The 20,719-nt window shown below is 38.8% G+C and overlaps 1 protein-coding gene across 2 annotated transcripts in view; it reads left to right on the top strand.

Moving 5' to 3' along the window:
• LOC134208699 (klaroid protein) overlaps positions 1 to 20,719 on the top strand; it is a 55,583-nt gene that overhangs the window by 20,521 nt on the left and 14,343 nt on the right. For both annotated transcript variants that reach the window (XM_062684516.1, XM_062684517.1), the window contains exons 2-4: positions 3,918 to 4,165; positions 4,236 to 5,128; positions 5,348 to 5,545. In XM_062684516.1, the coding sequence (XP_062540500.1) occupies positions 4,011 to 4,165; positions 4,236 to 5,128; positions 5,348 to 5,545 (1,246 nt within the window). In that variant the 5' untranslated portion in view covers positions 3,918 to 4,010. The remainder of the gene's footprint in view (positions 1 to 3,917; positions 4,166 to 4,235; positions 5,129 to 5,347; positions 5,546 to 20,719) is intronic.

The raw sequence follows: 20,719 nt of genomic DNA, 5'->3' as shown, positions 1-20,719 counted from the left end.
CCTTTAATTCACTGATTGGAAAGTGGTAATAAAGCAGATATTTCACACTTTCATGTCCTGTCACGGAACAAATATTTTTTGAGATTTTTGTGGCATGCCATTCATCCTTCGCGTTTCTGTAGATATTGAAAGGGGCAGATATGTAAACATCGCGTATAATCTCTCATTGAAAATGAGAAATTACAGTACTGGTTGTCAGCCGTCATCAGGCAGCCGTGACGGTAAGGCGCGGTTGAGGCGCTGGGAATCGATCATCCGCTCGTAAGGCGAACGTGTAGCCAACTATACACTACGGGACCCCCCAACGGGGTGTACTTGTTCTGACACGCAAAAAAATATTGCAGTCGAAACTACCATTCCGAGTGTTATTTTAAGAATACGCACCGACGATTTTTAGCAGATAACAAACCCGTTTGATGTTATCAAGCGCGCAGTAAAAATCTACTGTGGCCCATGCGAAATGTTGTCACATGAACTGAAACTGGTGAATTTCTCTGAAACCATGGTAAAATTTACTGAAATTTCATAGTAGTTTTAAAAACAGAGCGTAGTCTACAAAATAGTAGTTTTAATCACGGATTTTTTTCTGTGGAAGATGCATTCCAACTTGTTCTACACAGCTATGCGGTCCCCAGCACAAAATGAGCGAAAGCAGAGGACAGACATCCGATTTTTTTACTATGGATTTTGACATGTTTGCCTGTTTGTTCTTTTTTGGGGGATAAATTTATCCCTCAGTGTCAAGTTATCCCAATACTGATTTATTTTGCAATAGTATGTGCGCGAATTTTGAATGTTTACGTTTTTACAGGAGAAAACGCCCATACCACTCAATAATGCAAGATGATACAATCATGAGAAAATAGAGACAAAATTTAACGTACTATAAATTAAAACTATTTTACACTCGATTCCATGCTTTAAATTTATAAATGTTTAACTTATTTGCTCAATAATTCAGAATGCTACTTGCACAAGGTACTGTCTATGGGTTTGTTCGTTTTATATCATTTTCACCCCCGGGATTGTTTATCATGGTGCTCCCCTGACCGTTATTAACAAAAAAAAATTCTCCATCAAAACTAATACCCGGAGCTGAATTCTGGGGCTATGTCTGGCCGAAATTTTAAAAAAATCGTAGGGGCCCTACGAGTAACGCCCTTTTTAAGACGTAACTGATATATATCGAAGAAATGCACAGGATTCTGTTCCAACACGATATAAATTTTCTAAGTTGTATCCCCATCTGAAATGTTTATCATATATAAATAACCATCTGACCTTTTCTTGATTATTAGTGGTTTTAGGAACATGTTGCATGGATTTTGGTCATAAATTAAAGCCACACGATCAAAAATACGACCGAAACAAAATCGTGTGAAAAACAGAATTCTGTGTATAGCATCTCATCAAATACATATTTCTCAACTTCCAAGGCATCGTCAGCGATAAAAAAAGATTTTTTTTTTGTTACAGCTATTGACTATGACGACAAGTAATATGAGATTTGTCTAAAAACTTATAAAAATAAGATTAGTTTCATCTTAAGTCTACATTCAATTCTAGCCAACTACGTATGATTAACCCTTTTTATTTATGTTTAAATTAAATGAACAATAACAAATGCACACATATCTTCTTTACACAATAAATTTCAGCTCGCATGAGATGGGTTTTATACAACTTCGACGTATATCCCGATATATGCTCAATATGCCATCCCTGCCCATGGCCGAATGTATTAACCCGTTTCGGTCTGACCTAGTAATCAAAATTGAAATAACCCGTGTAGGCTCATTTTTCGTCCGATTGCCATGAAATTTTCAGGGAAGAAGCGTCATCATGTCTATTTTTTTGGCCGGATTTATTAAGGGGGGGTCATGGGTCAGATGCAGTCAAAAACGGGTCATTTTTTTAAAACCATTGATAAATGAACGAAAGTGACCAGAATGCTGATGCAAACGTGGTCAATCATCATTGACCAGCATCAGAAGTTAGTTTTGATACATTCGAATCACCAGGAAATGGTTCGGGATGTTCCGGAAACCTGGTTCCCTGGGGTGGTGGACACTTTTCAAGTGAACACAACCCAGTCTTGCGACATATCAAACTTCATGGTTTTGGAAGAGAATCCTAATAGATGAAAAATATATAAAGCTCTTTTAGTGGAATGTATTCAACCGTCTAAGACGAATTAAGTACTGTCCACAACTGTATGGTCGTCTTCACCCAAGTAAACATTAGCACTATATTACGCCAAACCGCCATATAGAGCCAATATACGGCTATTTAAAAACTTATAAGCATTAAAGTAGCACTATATGGCCGATTTGGCGTAATATAGTGCTTATTGGTTACTTGGGCAGTGTCTCGTAAGTCGAGTCAAATACGAGACACTGAAGACGACCACACAGTTGTGGTCGAAATACGTATCTGCAAAGAAACGAAAATTAACTGGTGGAATTAAATGGACAGTACTTAATTCGTCTTAGACGGTCTAATAGATGAGTTTTTGGGAGGTTTTGGACACATTGGCCTCGTCGGTAAGTGTTCCCGGGAGCCTGGTTCCCTCAGAGAAGTGGACAAATTTTGATTAGCACCGAAACCCATCTTGCGACATATCAAACTCCATGATTTTGAAAAGAAACGCACAACACATGAGTTTTTGAGAGGTTTTTGACACAGTGGCCACGTTCGGAAGTGTTCCCGGGAGCCTGGTTCTCTCAGAGAAGTGCACAAATTTTGATTAGCACCGAAACCCATCTTGCGACATATCAAACTGCATGATTTTGAAATACAAGCTCAATAGATATGTTTTTGAGAGGTTTTGGACACAGTGGCCACGTTCGGAAGTGGGCAAATTTTGATTAGCACCGAAACCCATCTTGCGACATATCAAACTCCATGATTTTGAAAGACACGCACAAGACATGATTTTTTGAGAGGTTCTGGACACATTGGCCTCGTCCGTCCAGACTGGGGTCGTGGGATCAAACCCCACCGAAGGGGCGGTTACCCTCCAATACCTTTTCCGAACTAAATCTATCACATGTTGTACATATGCATATTCAAGTTTCAGACATAGTAAATGTATCAAACTTGTATACAAGTGCGAAAAAACAGAATCGGATAGGCGCCCCCACAGAAAAATGGTGATTCTCGCTTTGTTTTCGCTTATTTCTTGTTGTTTTCTGCCCAGCTGTGTAGAACAAGTTGAAATGCATCATCAGAGCCAGTGCTCCCCAAATTTGGAGCTTTCTAAAAGAAATTTGTCATGGGGTATAGCATCCCGAATCAGTTCTCTATCATGACAGCTTGCGAAAAAAGTCTCTCGCGGTATGCTACATATCGTATATGTATACAGAAACGATAAGTGAGAGACTAATTGTTCTTTCTCTTTAGGATTCAATCCCAGGCCGTGCGGTAAGGCGCGCGGTTACAAAGCAAGACCATGCCGAGGGTGACTGGGTTCGCTTCTTCCCTGGTCATAAAAGTATTATCGTGCTAGCCTCATGATTGTCTTAGAAACCTCGCAGTTAATAACTGTGGAAGTGCTTGATGAACACTAAGCTGCGAGGCTCTGTCCCAGTGTGGGGATGTAATGCCAATAAGAAGAAGAAGACTTGCAACAGGTTTCATTCTACCGGGAATCCTGCTTGTTTGCTATAGAAAATTGGCTAGATTGGACTATAGGATCCGAAGTTATGGCCTAAATACTATTTCTCATGCGCAAAACACGCTATACACACTTACTCATATTTTTTAGTATTTTTTGCACGAGAAAGGCACCAACACCGCTAAGTGGATTAATCAATGTTATTTTTTAATCTGTGTCAAAGGTGTTAACCAATAGATGATACCCTTTGTTTACTTCAGTGCCCCGTATATTTATCATTTCCCGTTTGTTTTTCTTTCAGTTTTCTCTAACTGCCTGTCACAGATGCATTAGACCGCGTCCGTTACCGTCAACTACATTTATCTCACCAGCCGCACATCTCTAGCGCGCTACCATGGAATCCAAGTCGATTGAGGTGCCACCGGAAGTACGTTCCACCCGGTCCCGATCAAAAACTCCCGGCTTGAACTTGCGCGTCAGCGTCGAACGCGATCTCAATGGCAGCGAATTGACCAAAACGGAGAAGGTTCAGAAAGCGCCAACTGTTACGTAAGTTTGCGATACTGCATATCAACTTGCGAATGGAATACATTTTTATTTTGTTTAAATCCCGTTACAGCACAATCCAGGAAGAGTTGAACTCCTCACAAAAATCAACCACTGCATCAGGTGGTGCTAGATCTGTTCGCAAAACCCGCACCGTAACCTCCGATTATTCCTCCGATGGGACTTCGCCAGAGCGACCAGCCACCATCACCAAGGAAGCTTCCAATAGTGCGACCACGGAGAAATCCGTTACGGTTACAAAGACATCCATCACAACCACTAGCACATCAGCTTCCTCGTTGTCCTCGTCTTCTCCCTCCAAAAAGGAAACCCGCCAGAATGAAATCAATCGTACGTTAGAAGATAGTCAAAAAGTTATTCTTCGAACGAGTACCCCCAAAGCCACTTCCAAAGTGTCGAAAAAGAATACTCTTACCCCGGAGGAATTGAAGCAGCATGTTGCTTACAAAGAGTACAAAGAAGCCGGAGAGTATTGGAACAAGTTTCCCAAAACAGATTACACCTATTCGGAGCTGTCGCCGTTTCGCAGGGAGATCGCTCCGGGTATGATTGCCATGCCAAATATGTCCCGGCCGGGTTTGAGCAAACACGCCGAGCGAATAAACGTGATGATACAGCGAAACCCCAAGCAGGAATCGTACATTCGACAGCGATATTCCACGTCGAAGTATTCCAGCGCTGGAGTTGCCGGAGGGAACTTCGCCCAAGCAGACCCCTATGATTCCGGTGAGGAAACGATGGACTTGTCCCAACTTTCGCGGGTCTCGCAAGGCTATCGTAGCAAGAGATCCGTCACGCAGGTGCAGGTGGACGAACATCAGTCGTTTGTTACCCGCTTTTTCCTGTCTATCGTAAATCTGTTCTACAGTGCGTCACATTCTGTGTCCAGGGTGTTTAATCAGTCGGAACACAATCTGTATTACACAAGGATTGAAGACGAGAGAGGTGCGTATGAATTAAAAGAATGCTCGTATACAATCGCATGGGCAATTTTTAGTTGGACTACAGTTTTTGTAATCACCCGCTAGTTTGGCTGAAGTTAAACAAATAAGAATTCCTTTTCTTCAAATTAAAGCGGAAGTCAACCGTTGTACAGCATTAATTGTCCATAACAATATTTGAAATACCCTCGCCCAGGTTTTTCTAATAATTCTCGAATTTCAGGCTTTTTCGGAAAAACTTACTCCTTTTTCAATATGCTGATTACGGGCGTCTTCAAAAAGGTGTATCTCCTGATCTCATCCGTTCTTTTCCTGGACACCTGGTTGCTTCAGACTGCTTCAAATGACGTCCAGCAGGCCAAACGCAAGAAGAAGTTCCTGCTGTGGCTTCTAATTCTGCTGCCGTTCTTGCTGTTTGGTGGTAAGTAACATAACTATTCAACATGAGAAATTTAAACATGCAACGCTGATTCTTTAAATCTTTGAAACAGGAATCTACCTTTTCCTTGATCCCACACCACTCCAGTCCCTTCGCGAAAACTTTTACAACCCGCTTCTCAATTACAATCTAAAGTTTGAACTCCCTGATACTGAATCGGCCAAGGCATTCGCCTTAGAAAAGTGGGACTCTGCCCGACTTCTCACGGAACATTATTTGGACGTCTTGAAGCTGGCGTCTCAGAACAGCATCGAGGAAGTTCGCAAAATCTGGCAGGAGAACGTCAACCAACTGTTTCGCTAACGGTGGTGGTCCTACCTGATTTGACTTGATTTTATGCATCTGTTTGAGTTCTGTTTCAATCGCTTCATCGCTTAGTAACAAGTTTTCTCGTCCCATCCCATTAGTATTTAAGTGCCATTTGTTTGTGGTTCTGTCTTGAACCGTTCCCCATCCGTTCCCACCGTCCGGTTTTCGTTTCCTCTTGTCCTAGCCCCGTACCCGATTCATCACATGACCAATCTGCGCAACGCCCGTGACCGAGTTCTTATCCCGTTGGAGATGCTCCACAGTTATAATAACGCCGATGCAAAAGTGGGACTCTCTTTGTGGAAAAAATCCAGCATTTACATGAATTTATAACTGATAATAATTATGCAAACGTATTGCCATTTCAAATAACTGCAAATCAGTCGGAGAAGGATAGAGAGGATAACATCTAGCTATAAACTAGTTTTAGAAATGTGTTGTTTTGCAATAAAAAAATGAACAGTTCCATTTTAGTAGCTTCCGTTTAGATCAAAAATCGTTCAAGATTCAATGATTCATTATATAAGTTTAGAGCAAGAACTGTAAACATATTTGTAACTTAAATTGAAAAATAAATAGAATATATTCTTGAGAATACGTAGTTCTTGTTTTGTGTTTTACTGAAATAAAAGAATAGTAATAAATAAACCATTGAGTTTCAACAGAAAACATCGACAGAAAAAACAGGTAAGGAAAATATGTAAATAGAAAATAAGCTTCGTGTGATGTTCTCTATCCTTCTCTTGACGTGTTTTGTGTTGATATTGAACGAATTGAAATTTGTTATGATGTAAGATTGGATGACATTTTCTTAGGTTAAGAGAAGGATAGTATGTACATCAATTTAAAAGGATTATTCATTCAAAACTGGAACCATTTTGGTCTGTATCACCATTTCTTAAATGCTTTGCCATTTCATTGGCAAAGAAAGCTGAGCACTTAATCCACCCTATCTGATTTGATTCCGTTTGGCGTTAGCTACGGATCTATGCTCACGATTGGGTGTCATACAAAAGGCTGAATACTCATAAGGCTGAAATCTCAACAGGCTGAAAGTCTCACAAGCGGGAAATGAATCCAATCGTGAAATTGAACTATCGATTAAATCATATGTAATACTTTTTCTTCAAAGCTATGAATTATTTTTTTTCTTGTAATGTCTTACTTTTATTTGATTCACTCAAAAAAATCCCCTTTCGGTAACAATAACGCAAAATGTATAAAACATAGTTTCCGAAAGTTGTGGGTCGCGACCCGCTAGCCTGTGTAAATCTTGTGGAAGGTGATCGCGACCCCCCACTTTGGGTAGTTATGGAATAAATTGTAATTGTTGTTTAGTATTTGTATCGGCCTAACCGAAATTAATTAAGCTTCGATCGTTTACTAAGCTAAGTATTATTTGTAAATCATGTCGATGTTTTATGATTTTATTAGGTGGATAATATTGCTCTAACATGTAATTTATTCCCTTTGGGCTATTTGTCGTCAATTATTGAACGCCTAATCCACTACTTATACACAACTACACAAGTGAATCACTATAAATTGAAATATCTTCATCCTGGGTCTGCACCAGTTGCTAGAAATTAATGGGGAAATTTCTCGGGGAACTCGAAGAGCAATGCATTCTCAAGAGTTTCTAATTGAACTTATTGATGAATACCATTATTTCAATTTTTGATAAATAATTTTAGATGATTTTTTCATGAAACCCGAATAATATAAGAGGAATAGATTGATTTGAAAATTGTGGGTACCATAGTTCAGTTAAACAATTCTGGAGTTCTGAAGGAATGTTTGGTAATTGAGAAAATTTCAATTATTTTTTTAAAATTTAGAACATTTCTCTAACTTTTAACAAATAAAATAAAGAAAAGTTCCATAACTTTGGAGAATCTAATATTGCAATATTAGGTGGAAAACTTTCAAACTTTAAACGTGGTGAAAAATCGGTATGAATAAAAAATATTGAAAATCAAAATTCTCAATTTCAACACACTAGGTAAGATCGATTTAAGAAAGTGTGCTACAGTGCAACAGTGAATACAAAAATTTGGTTCTTAAAGGGTTAAGGTGATTCGGGGAGGCACTAAACACCGTGTTATTTTTCCTATCTTTCGTCTCTTTCTAGCATTATCACCTCGCAACTTTGGAGCGGCGTATTTCAGTTTTCAGTTGTTTGATGTAACTGTAAATGTATCAGCATGTAGATTGCGAGTAAGCACGCGCCGGTGATACTTTTTCAAAATCATATTTGTTGTAGAAAAAAAGTTAAGCATTCAATGATGAAATGATGACGATTTGATGATTGTTTGTGCTTCCCGTGTCACCTTAAAGAACATCATCAATCAAATTCTGAAGCAGTTCCTAGTGATTCTAGAGTTATTTTCAAAAGATTATTTGAGATTAATCTTGTCTTGGTTTTGAGATGAAAATCAAAGCCTAAAACCACTTCAAGAGGAAATTATGTTTCTGCTTTTCTATGAAAAGTTATATAGGAATTGTTTGCATTGATTGATTTACTGTCTTTATTAAAGAGAATTGCAGCTAAATGCTGGCTCTTCTTTGGAGATTCTCTGTTCTAGAATTACAAGGCTGTTACAACAGTCGCGAATTTGCTCTTCCTGTCGCGAAAATCGCGGTTCCTTAAAACGTTGTCGCGAAAATCGCGGATTTATATTTACACTCTCTCGAAAATTGAAAATGTTAATGTTTTTTTATATGAGTGTATGATGATCAAGCAATACTTTGGGATCCTAACATATTTTAGTTATCGTATGAATGTTGATATCCACACGATATTTGATAGGCCGTCTGTTGTCCTGACAAATTGATCATATTGTAATTCTTTTTTTTTTTTTGTTTTTTATTTGGCTTTACTTATATACACATAGCCTGCCAAGTGTTAGCTACAAACTACTACATATCAATATTACATTCAATTACAAAATTTGTTAAAGTAGTAAGAATGTCAATGTCTTTTTCCTTAAGTATAGTTTTCAGATCTGGTATTACATGTTTTCTAGTTAGAATTGCCCAAAGTTTATGTCTCTGATTTACAAATCTGACACACTCGAATAACACATGATCTGGATCACCACGCGCTTCGCCACAAGAGCACGTGTCGTCGTCTATAATCCTGTTACGTGTGAGATGAGCCGGGAGGCGGGAGTGGTTGCTGATAAGTTCACACAGAATGACTACCTGTCTTCGATTGAACGGATCGTCCATGAACCAGGGTTGCTGAGAGACAGTGCGCAGAATACTATTGCAGAAACGACCTTTTGTTCCTTCGGACCAGTTATCCTGCCATATACGCAGTCCTTTTTGCTTCGCCGGGAAGCTAATATCTAGATGAGTCAGCTGATGTTGTTGTTCCGCTCCGCTAATGCACGCTTCTTTTGCCAGTTCGTCTGCTTCTTCATTCATGACAACGCCACTGTGGGAAGGAACCCAGAAGAATGTGATGTCAAAACCCTCGGACTCCGTTAAGTGTACTGTTTTCTTAATTTCGAACCAGGCCTTTGGAGTTGATGAATTAATGTCTCTCGATTGAAGACCTTTCAAGACACTCATGCTGTCTGTCATCACAACGTACTTTCCCCTAGCGGAATTTTTGATGAGACGCACTGCACTCAGTATTGCGAGAAGCTCTGCCATGTACACAGATATGCTTTGCGGTAGTCTCACACAAATACGGGGCGCCATGAAGTTATTCACAACTGCGTATCCTGTTCCATTTGAACCCTTAGATCCATCGGTCGCACATACATGGGCTTCACCAAAGGATCTCCTTATTTCTCTCACTACTAATTCGTTTGCGGACAGCTCTCCAGGTTGTTTCATGATCGACTGCATTCGAAGATTGATGGAAAGTTGCTTTTTCCTCACTACTGGGTCGAAAAGAAAGCAAGGTAGGTTTGGAAGGCTATGATTACAGTGGAAGAAATCTTGCAAACAGGAAATAGGTTGCGAAAATATCGAGGTGTATCGAGGATTCGGGGGATTACATCTTCTAAGCCAGGATTCTAAGCCCAACCTCTTGTTGACAAACCGTAATCTAGCTGTGTCTCTCCGAATACCCAGAGGTGTTAATCCGGCCATCACTTCCAGTGAACCTGTATGAGTCGTTTTAGTAGACCCGAGGCAAATACGAATACACGAGTACTGAATCCGATCTAGAGTCAAAGCGTCTTTTCTCGGTATCCGTTCCAAAAGAACTCCACCATATTCGAGAATTGGGCGGACACATGATTTGTATATTTGGAGCATGGTTCGGGGGTGCGCTCCCCAATATTGTCCAGCTATACTTCTTAGAAAATTAACATACGGAAGCGATCTTTGTTTCACATAGTTTACATGGCGTGACCACGACAGGTTTGATGTTAGCTGTATTCCAAGTAGCTTCACAGATTCCACAACTGGTAATATTTCTTCATCGATGCGAATTATTGGAACTTCGTCGAATTTAACCTTCGAAATAACCATGACGTGGCATTTCGTCGATGATAGTTCAAGGCCAATGTAAGAGATGTCTTCTACCAAACAATTTAAACCGGCTTGCAAGACTTCACTCGTTTCTTCCAGAAGATTACCACAAACAGCTATGGTGAAGTCATCAGCATACCCCACTCGAATGATACGCCTAGGAATATTCTTCATCATTCTGGTTACTAGAATATTGAAGCAAATAGGACTCAAAGGATCCTTGAGGGAGTCCTTTCCACGTAGTACGGAGAATTTCCTGCTTGTCATTAGTTTTATCACAATTATTCTTTCTTGGAAGAGCCAATACACTGCCCTGATCATGCACATATCAATGCCCATTACTCTCATTTCTGCAACTAAACAGTTGATATCCACATTATCATAAGCACTTTTAATATCGATACTGCACAGAAGAACATGTTCACGTCTTTGAAATGCCCGATAAGATTCCTCGATAATAATGCTGACAGCGTCAACCGTGCTTTTCCCTTTTCGAAATCCGCACATCTCGAATGGAAAAAGTTGTTTATTTTCGATATACCATTCTAACTTTTCTTTAATCATTGTTTCATATGTCTTACGGAAACAAGACGCTAGAGCAATTGGACGAATCGTTGAGGCAGAGCTTATCTGTTGTCCCGGCTTTGGTATGGCTATTATTTGAAAAAGCTTCCACTCACTAGCCAGCTCTCCGTTCTCAAAAATTCGGTTGTAGATGCTAAGCAATGCCTGCATTCCAATAGATGGAAGGTTTGCAATGGCGGAATATGAAACGCCATCAGCACCAGGTGCCGTATCCTTTCCAGTCTTAATAACAGCTTGTAGATCACACATAGAAAAGTAATTGCCTCTAATATGATCTCCACAAGTGCATGCTGGAAACTCAATGGGAATGTTTCGAGAACAGCAAGGGGCAAGTTTATCCAGTAAACCCTCCAGAACGGCATTGGAGATACTTTGACGACTCCTGAAGCAGTTCGACCTTTGTAGCGACGTGCCATTTTCCAAAGTGTGTTGATTGAGGTAGAGCTATCGAGACCATCACAAAACACTTTCCAGCTCAATGTTTTCTTCTCCTTTATCATTTCTCTAAATTGGTTTTCAGATTTCCTGTAGGCTTCGTAAGCTTCGTATGTTAACACTCGTTTCCATGTTTTGAATGCCGCTCTGGATTCCTGTTTGGCTGAGGTGAGTTCTTCGTCCCAGTACGGTTGCGGAATCTTCGTATTTCCAGATCTTAATGTGGGATTAGGTGCGGAATGTACGAGAGCATTCCATACCAAAAAATCCGACATAGTCCAACGTCTCTCCAGTTTGTTCGAAAGCTTCCAAGTCATTAGCTATTTTGCTAGTATATGTTTCCCATTTTATTTTCTTCCAATTTAAAATTGTCTGAGTTTGTTGGATTGTTGTGTCTAGTAACCCGAACACGATAGGAAAATGGTCACTTCCTGCAGGATTGTCGAGAACTTTCCAGCCGAACAGCAGACTTACTTCTGGTGAAGTTATAGTGAGATCGATAGCACTCCATGAATGATTTTGGTCGAAACGTGTTGATTCACCATTATTAAGAACGATGAGATTTTCCGAATCCAGAGCTTCATATAAGTAACGGCCACGTTGATTTTCACTATGATTCCCCCACATCTGATGCTTGGCGTTAAAATCTCCACCAACGACGTAGGGTTTTGGTATCGAACGGAAAAATTGAATAAAATTGTTCTCCGATACGTTCGCTTGAGGGTGTATGTAGATGGATACAATCGTTATAACGCCGACACTAGTTCGAACTTGACAGGAAATATGCTGGATATCAACGTGAGTATTCAGTTGAAAGGCCGAAGGGTTCAATTCTTTTCGAATCGCAAGTGCAACGCCCATTGAGTTTCTACGATGATCTTTACGAAATGTTACATAATGCGGGATGTTTAGATACGTAGTTCGATCGAGATGAGTCTCACTCAAGAAGACGATACTAGATTGGAGTTCGTTAATAAGGTCAATCAGCACCGAGCGTTTGCTGAGCAAACCTCGGCAATTCCATTGCAAACATCGTATTGATTCAACATCCATTGTATCCACTAGCGTGGATTATTATCATAAGCGTAACGTATTGAGATACTGCTTTACGTGATTATTGACCATCTCGGAAATTCTGTCAAGAACGAGATCACGAATTTTGATTCTTGATTTCACATCTCCAGGAGCGACCTCCAGGACTTCGGCCATTACATCCACTACTTCATTTGAGACCATACCGGACTGAATAGATTTGCATACCCCTTCCGAAATGTTTACCTCGAGTTGGGGAAGCTCATCGTGCCAGTCGGTGTCATTCAAACGGCGTTTCGGTGCAGGAGCAGTCGTGACGGAATTATTCAAAGAAGGTGAGACGGTTGACGATGCAGATTCTAGAGAGACGGTTATTGATGCACATTCCATAGATTGAGTACGCTGATTGTTTTCTTGATGAATAGTAGTTCCGGATTCTTCCTGTATCACGGAACAGAACCAGTCAATATATCCTTGAGAATGAGAGTGTTGGCGTTCAGCATCTTGCTTCTTCTTTGTGATGATTTTTTGACATCTTCTGTGATCATTTGCTTTATGAGCACCCTGACAATTGACACACTGGGGATTTTCCTGCATACATTGATGTTCGGGATCATTATTTCCTTCCAGACAGTTGGGGCAGCGTATAGCACTTTTACAATTCTTCTTGTCGTGTCCCAATCGCCAACAGTTACCACATTGACGAGTTTGGTACACGTAAGGCTTAACTGCATACAGCACATTGTTTATCTCGACGTGGGAGGGGAGCACTAGACCATCGAATGTAAATATGACAGTATACAACGATTTGATTGAGCCATCATTCGCTTTTTTGGTTATGCGACGACACTCAACTATCGGTGGATTTTCTGTTTGGTACATTTTAGCTTTATCGAATGCAACAGCCGTTGTTAATTCCTCCGTATCCACTTCGGGCTCGATGTAAGCCACACCGAGGCACTCCACTAAACGTTGCGGGATCGAGAATTTTACGTTTTCTTGCTCTGTTTCCACCAGTAGGTTGGCGGCCCGAGCTGAGCGCATCAAGATTTTTAGCTTCTTCTTTGACATCGGAATAGATCGGATATAATCGCTTCCGAACTTTTGGATTAGCATTTTTCCTATTTTAGTAGCAACAATGTTGGCACCGTTTCTTGATTCTGCGATTATTAAAAACGGACCGGAATTTGCCTCGTTGTATTTTCTTATCCGCCACACGGGCAGACTATCATCGTTGGGGACCGGCATTTGCCGCACAATAGTTGTGAGCGTAGGTAAAGAAAAAGAGATGTTATTGACTTGCTTCACAGAGCGAACAATATCGATGTGATACGTACCAGTGCACAAACAAGACTGCATATTGTAATTCTGGTTTGCCGGGACGTTGAATTGCATTTTTTTTATTATTTCAAAAACAAAACTGAAAAAGTGCTGCCTGAAGGATTCGCGTTGGTTTAAAATTGGGCGAATGTTAGGCCAAGTTTGGAGAGCAGCACTTGTTCGATTTTTTGTTTTAAATTTTTTAAATAGTTAGAGGTGTCAAAAAATATAAGTTCTTTGTGAAAGTTTACCCTAAATAATTAAAAGAATCGTTTGAGTGAATAAACATTTTTGATGGGAAAGGTAAAATATCATCATTGCTTGGTAAGTGGTAAGATATTTTTTTCGGGTAAAAAAGCCGTATGTCATTTGACTAATTTGTTTATAACTTTTTTTTTAATGTAGGTTGTCTTATATTTTTCATCAAAGATACATTGCTCTAAATATAAGGCTGAGGCTAGAGGCTAGAGTGGATTTTTTTTTTCAAAATGTCGCTTGTCATTCGAATAACATTTTGCCTCCCACGACTCAGACTATTTTAACAGCAATCCGACGATCCACTACTCGCAATAGATGGGTGATCAGTAGACGATGGAATCCATCCGACTAGAAACTTGTATGTTCATGGGGAGCAGAATCGCGCAACTACAGTATTCCGCTCTGCTCCAATGCAGTGATGATAACTCCATTCTTGACTTCAAGGACAGCACACCATTTATTGACAATTTGTTAAACAATCCGCAGACCTTACAGACCAGATCTTATTTATCTGAGAGTTCTCCAAGCTTTTCGTATAAGGGGACGTACACTAATTACGTAAGCAAGTTTTTTGGGTTTAACAACCCCCCCCCCCAGTTTGATTTTCCCCATTTCAATTATTTTTTATTTACATGGAGCGTAAAAAAATGGCAGACTCACCCTCCTTCCATAAGTGCTTACGTAATTAGTGTACGACCCCTAAGATTCTTTGGAGAATCAGTTTGGCAAAATCGAGTTCTTAAGGATCCTAGTCCTCTGGGTTACTAAAAAGTTAACTAATATTTTAAGTTATTGCTCTTCAAAACTATCTAAAATTGTGATTTAAGCGTGACCCAACGCCATCTGGACAACCTACTTAGAACCTCGTATCGATGTCAGTTCGAATGTGTAGAATCCGAACTGAGTTCGGAGTTGCCAACTGTTCTTATCACTCTACATTCCAATTCCTGCTAATAAATAATTTTAGTTAAATGTTTGAAACGGCCTTATTAGATTTTTTTATACTGATCAAAGTATCGATAGATTTAAGGCAACAGTATTAAAATTTTGCGGTTTTGTTTTGTCGCGGTTTGGAATTTGGTCATTTTGTAACAGCCCTGGAATTAGAATCAGCAAGAAATTATTGTGGATTCTAATTCCTTCGATTCCACATGTGACAAAACTGGGATTTATTCATATTCAATGGGTCTAAGAGAGTGGTCCTTCTAATAAAAACAAACATAAAAATTATCTGACTTCTTGCTTAGATCCACTGTTATGATAATTTAGTATCAGTTCCTCCCACCGGGACAAAACAGGGAATCTGAAAATCGATTTTGAATGGACCCCTGCATAAGGCTGAAAGTATCAAAGAGCTATAAAGTATCAAAAGGCTGAAATGTATCGAAAAGTTGAAATCGATGGGATGCAATGACAAGTTGAGTGGTTGAATAGTGAATAATGAATGAAGAAACAAAAATAAAGAATAAAGAATAAGAAATTGAAAATAATAAAATGAAAAAAAAAACAAAGAATTAAGAATTTATTATAAAGAATAAAAAATCAAGAATAAAGAAGGAAGAAGAAAGAATGAAGAAGGAAGAAACTAATAGAAACAAGGAACGAGGAAAAAGGAAAAAAAATCCATTTGGCACCGGGAATCGAACCCAGCCACCCTCAGCATGGTCTTGCTTTGTAGCCGCGCGTTTTACCGCTCGGCTAAGAAGGGCCCCATATTCATACACAATATGAACAGAAACAGAAACATACAGAAACATGAACGTAGCTAGAATGGGAGGGACTGATAGAACTTTCTGAGGAATCGTGCAAAGATAATTAAGTTCACTGCACGAAGCTGCAAGACCTCGTTTCACTCAAATGATCCTTATTTGTTATGTAATTCGGAGTATCAATAGTCGACAAAACATAACACCATACCGAACCGAGATATTGAATTTATTCGTGTTATGGAAAATTTATTTCCCATTGTGCATTGTGATTCCAAAATTGATAAAGCAGTCCCTCATTCGACAGATGAAAACGTAACCTCTTCGCTTAGGCTTATTTGATCATAACAAGACATGAAAAAATGCTCGTCACCTGATAAATAAAGAAATATTTCCACTACCGACGATGTGATAAAACGCATAAAACAAGTCGAAATGCGTCATCAGCACCGTTGTCCTTACAATTGGAGGTTCAGACTCGTTTGAACTAATCAAAACCTAGTTATTGCATGCATTTCCGCACACCAATTCTTCAAATTGAAACCTAGTGCACAGGTAGATTGAGGTTAGGGAAACGCCACTGAACAAATGATTAAGTTTATGTCTAAACATTGATAACTGATACTTATTTAACCAAACATTTCGTCGAAAACCGACTACTACTTCTCTAAATGCGCTGCAGGCGATCATTGTCCTATTCTGTTGCAGTTTGGGACAAACGCTTATTACGAGTTGAGTTTGTCCCAACATTTACAAGAGAGGACAATAGTGCTGTCCAATGAGCAGCTCGAAGTAGCTCGAAGTTGTTCTCGTCCTTCTTGTTCTTTTTTGTCATGAGAGGGATGGGGATAAATTCGAGCTACTTCGAGCTGCTCATTGGACAGCATTAATGTTGTTGTCATTGGAAATGTTGTTGTTTTGCATTCCCTGCTTGCAGAATATCTCCAGGGTTGTTACGACTACGCGGATTTCGCGATTTTCGCGGATTTCGCGGTTTTCGCGGATTTGGCGCGGATTTACTTAACAATTTTAGGGCTTCGCGCGGATTTGGCGCGAATTTAGTTTTTGGTGAAAATTCAACAAATAAATTGCTAGATTTAAGGACGTTTATTTGAAAATTAGTTGTCTAAATAGATGGGCTTTATTTTCGTTAGCATGTTCTACAAAAGTAACGTTTGAAGTCATTTACTCACATTATTTTTCGGATATTTACAAGCCCTTATTGAATGCCATGATTACCGTTTTGAGTATTCATTAAACAAATGTTATTAGGAGAGGGGGGCTACTTGTTGTCATTTTTAAGCTATTCTGAAACATGACGCGTCTTATTTCGTCGTAGTTCCGAGATATTTGTCAGTTCCTGGTTGATGTTTTACGATGAATCACATAGCATGATATATCATATCATTTTTCGAAAGTTTTTTTTTGTCAGGAATTCTCATATTGTATTGAACATTTTATATTGCTTCCATAACATTCTTCTAAAAATTGACAGCACAAAAATATGCCTTGATTTTATCCAGATGCCTTACTTTAATAAGTTTTCCGCAGAAATTCGTTGAATTATTAAAATGCAATTTTTAAAAAGTATTTCTGAATAAAAATTGCAGTAATTTCAGGAGCAATTTTTTGCGACATTTTCGGATTATCCTTTGGTATTTTTGCAGGAATAATAAAAAAATCGAAACCTCTCGAGGAATTTTCAGAAATATTCAATGAGGAATTCAATAAATAAATTTCGACAGTCTAAAGAGGATTTCTGCAGAATTTAAAATCCGAAAAATTATAAAGAAATATTTTGGAGGAAATTCCATTGGAATTTTTGGAGCGCTGACCACAGAAATTACTGTCAAAAAATCCACAGGAATGTTCCCGGACGTTTATCCACAAAAAAATCACCACAGAATGTCTGCAGAAATTTCCAAAACAATTTCCAAACGAATTCAAGGAGGAAATTTTCTACTGTTTTTCCGCAAGAGTTTTTGCAAAGATTTCCAGGAAAAATACTGTTATAATTTATGTTCAATTTTCTCCAAAATTCCTGTTATATGATGATCACAAGAGTTTCTGTAAAAAATCCTTAAATATTGCACCTTGAACTAAACGAAAGATATTCCGGGAGTTTTTCCGCAGGATGTCACCAATCAATTTCTGCAAGAATTTCCAAAACGATTTTTGCAGGAATTAATTAAGGGATATCCACATGTAGTCTCTCTAGTATACTTTACTTGAATTTATGACAAAATTTTTGAATGAATTTCCGCATAAATTCTCAGGGGAAATTTTACATAGGTAAATATCCGGAAGAATTTCCACAGACGTTCTAGGGAAAATTACGGCGAGAAGCAGTTCGATTTCTGCAAACATGTACAGGATAATTTCTGAATTACTGGGATGAACAATTTTGATATCAATTCTATTAAAAATCAACACAGGAGTTCCTGCCGGAAAAATTCGGATGAATTGGCGCTAAAAATGTCAATTTCTGGAATTTCCTGCATGAGCTTCTAGAGAAACTTGTCACAAAAATTGAAGGATGACTTTCGGCACAAATTCCGAACTATTTTTTGCGGGAGTCTACGCAAATTATTCCATAAAATTTACGAAGATATTTCTGCTGAAATATTCCTCTGAAATTTTTCGAAGTATAAATTTTTCAAACTCAGGATTCTGACTTGCAAATCAACAGATCTTGAGCAACTATGTCAGATTTTGGATTATTTGTTTCTTGTTATTCAAATAATTGTTATACAGAAATTTTGTTTAAAAAAATAAAATTGTATGGTCTAATTCCTTAATCTCTACGCCTTGTGATCAATAACATATAGAAATTTTAATTACTTTTGTTGGCATGTAGAAAATATCAAAACATCTTTCGGCATGGTAATTACTCCAAGCACACAGCCAGAAATACTAAGCTGTAGCTACTCTCTTATAACCCAATCAACTCAAAACGCCTCCTCAGAGCCCATATATTATTCCAATTTAACACCATTGGAAAGTGCTGGACGACAAAATTGGTAAAAGTCAGATTTCCAACAACAACGAATTGAAATTAGTGTTGAAAGAACAATGGGAGAAAATTCCGTCCCCGTCACGGCTAATTTGGTCAGTTCCATGCCACAAGAACTACAAGCAGTCATTGATACACAGGGGAATCCAACGAAATATTGAATTCCATTCTACAACTCCGGTTTTCGTTTCAAAAGTGTGCCAAACCTGAATAGACGAATACTTTTTGAGCCCATATTTAATGAATTGTTATGTTTTGTTACCTTTGTTTTTGTTATTGTTTTGTTTTTTTGTTTGATTTTTATCAATAAAGATGAATTGATTAATTTGCTACACAATGTAATCGATAGTTTTATTTTTTTGAGCTTACTTGATTCTATGTTTGACATTTTCTAGAAAACACACAGCTAGACGAATACTTTTTGGACTCACTGTAGGTTTAGCTTCGTGGTGCCGCCGGTACCGTTAAGGATCGCCGATCATCTAGTGATATATCACCGTATACTGCCAGTCATCGAAGTTGGCATCCGGAGCAGTGCGCTTCATACTTTTTTAACACTTCTAGTCTTTTTTCGGTACATTGTACTCCTAGGGATGCAAAAATATAAAAAAAAACTGACAAAATAAAAAGCAAGGCTGTGTTTTCAGCCCATCTGCTTGAAATGAAAGTTAAACCCCGACCGGAGATACTCACCATAACGCTCCAGAGGTGAACCAGTCAAGAGCTGAAAGCCTCTTTAATAAAGAAGAAAAAAAAAACTCACCATAACGATAGATGTTAGGCCTCTTGAAGGAATGTGTTAAAGTGAATTTCAATCTTCTCCCATTAAATCTCAAAATTATCAACTGCGAGATTTCCAAACCAGACTTCCATTGTATAGACATGAGGCATTCCTTGCGAGATTCCTTGTTCTATGGATAACGGACTTATTTCTTACACGAGGTTTCTTGAAGCAGTATTTTGACGAGGTGTACGATTTGTATCCATTTTTTAATTTTGCATTCATACCTTCTCTTAACCTTATTCTAAGATTCGATGTCTCGTGCAATATACAGTGCTAGAAGCTTTCAATTATCGTGTTTAATTTTGAACAGCTCGGGAAACATTCAAAAGGAAACGAACATTATGATATTTCAGTAGTGTTCTGATTATTTTAGTTAGTTTCTCAATGGTTTTATTTGTCCTTAATTCAACGGTACTATTACAATATTTACTTTTGCAGTTCAGAGATTTGGAATACCTTTCAACTGAGAGTAGTTCTATTTCTTAGCAAAAGGCATTAGTGGCATACAACATGATTTCACTAGCTACAATTAGCTTTTTTAGGGAAAGTAATGCAAAAAAACCCTAGATCTCAAATTGTCTTAAAGCTAATAATATCACAGGGGTTAAGGGATGAGTGCTTCGATGAGCGGATTTGCTGACGTCTCACAGGAAGTTACGAAGGATCTCGTAGCCCGTACAATGCTTGTGTCGATAGTGTTGACACCGGCCAACTTATGGAGATCGTCGGTCGGATACCAGGGGTTCAAGTTGAGGACCATCTTGAGCAGCTTGTTCTGTTTCACCTGGAGTCGTTTGCGGTGAGATTTTGCGCAGTTGCACCAGATTGCCGATGCATAGGTCAGTATAGGCCAGATGATGCACTTGACCACCAGTAATTTGTTTTTGATGTGTAGCTTTGACCGGCGATTCAGCAGAAAGTACAGGACTTTTGAACAGCGATCAATATTTTCGGCGATATAGTAATATGTTTGTCAAACTTGAGCTTCTTTTCAAACACCACTCCTAGATACTTGACTTTCTCGTCCCACAAAGTTGGTTGCCCATTGATTCAGATCGATCTGATTACCTTGATTACCGCAGATGAATCAAGGTGGCCTTGGATAGAAAATAAAAGTTTTATTCACTGATCGATTTTACATTTTTGTACCGGGTACCGTTTTTGTAGAACATTGGGACCATAAATTGTGTACTAATTTGTTCTGAGCCCAACATCTTGATTATTTT

This window comes from Armigeres subalbatus, chromosome 2 (assembly GCF_024139115.2).
Source record: "Armigeres subalbatus isolate Guangzhou_Male chromosome 2, GZ_Asu_2, whole genome shotgun sequence".
Classification (NCBI taxonomy): Eukaryota; Metazoa; Arthropoda; class Insecta; order Diptera; family Culicidae; genus Armigeres; species Armigeres subalbatus.
This window is presented reverse-complemented; position numbering and strand designations above follow the sequence as displayed.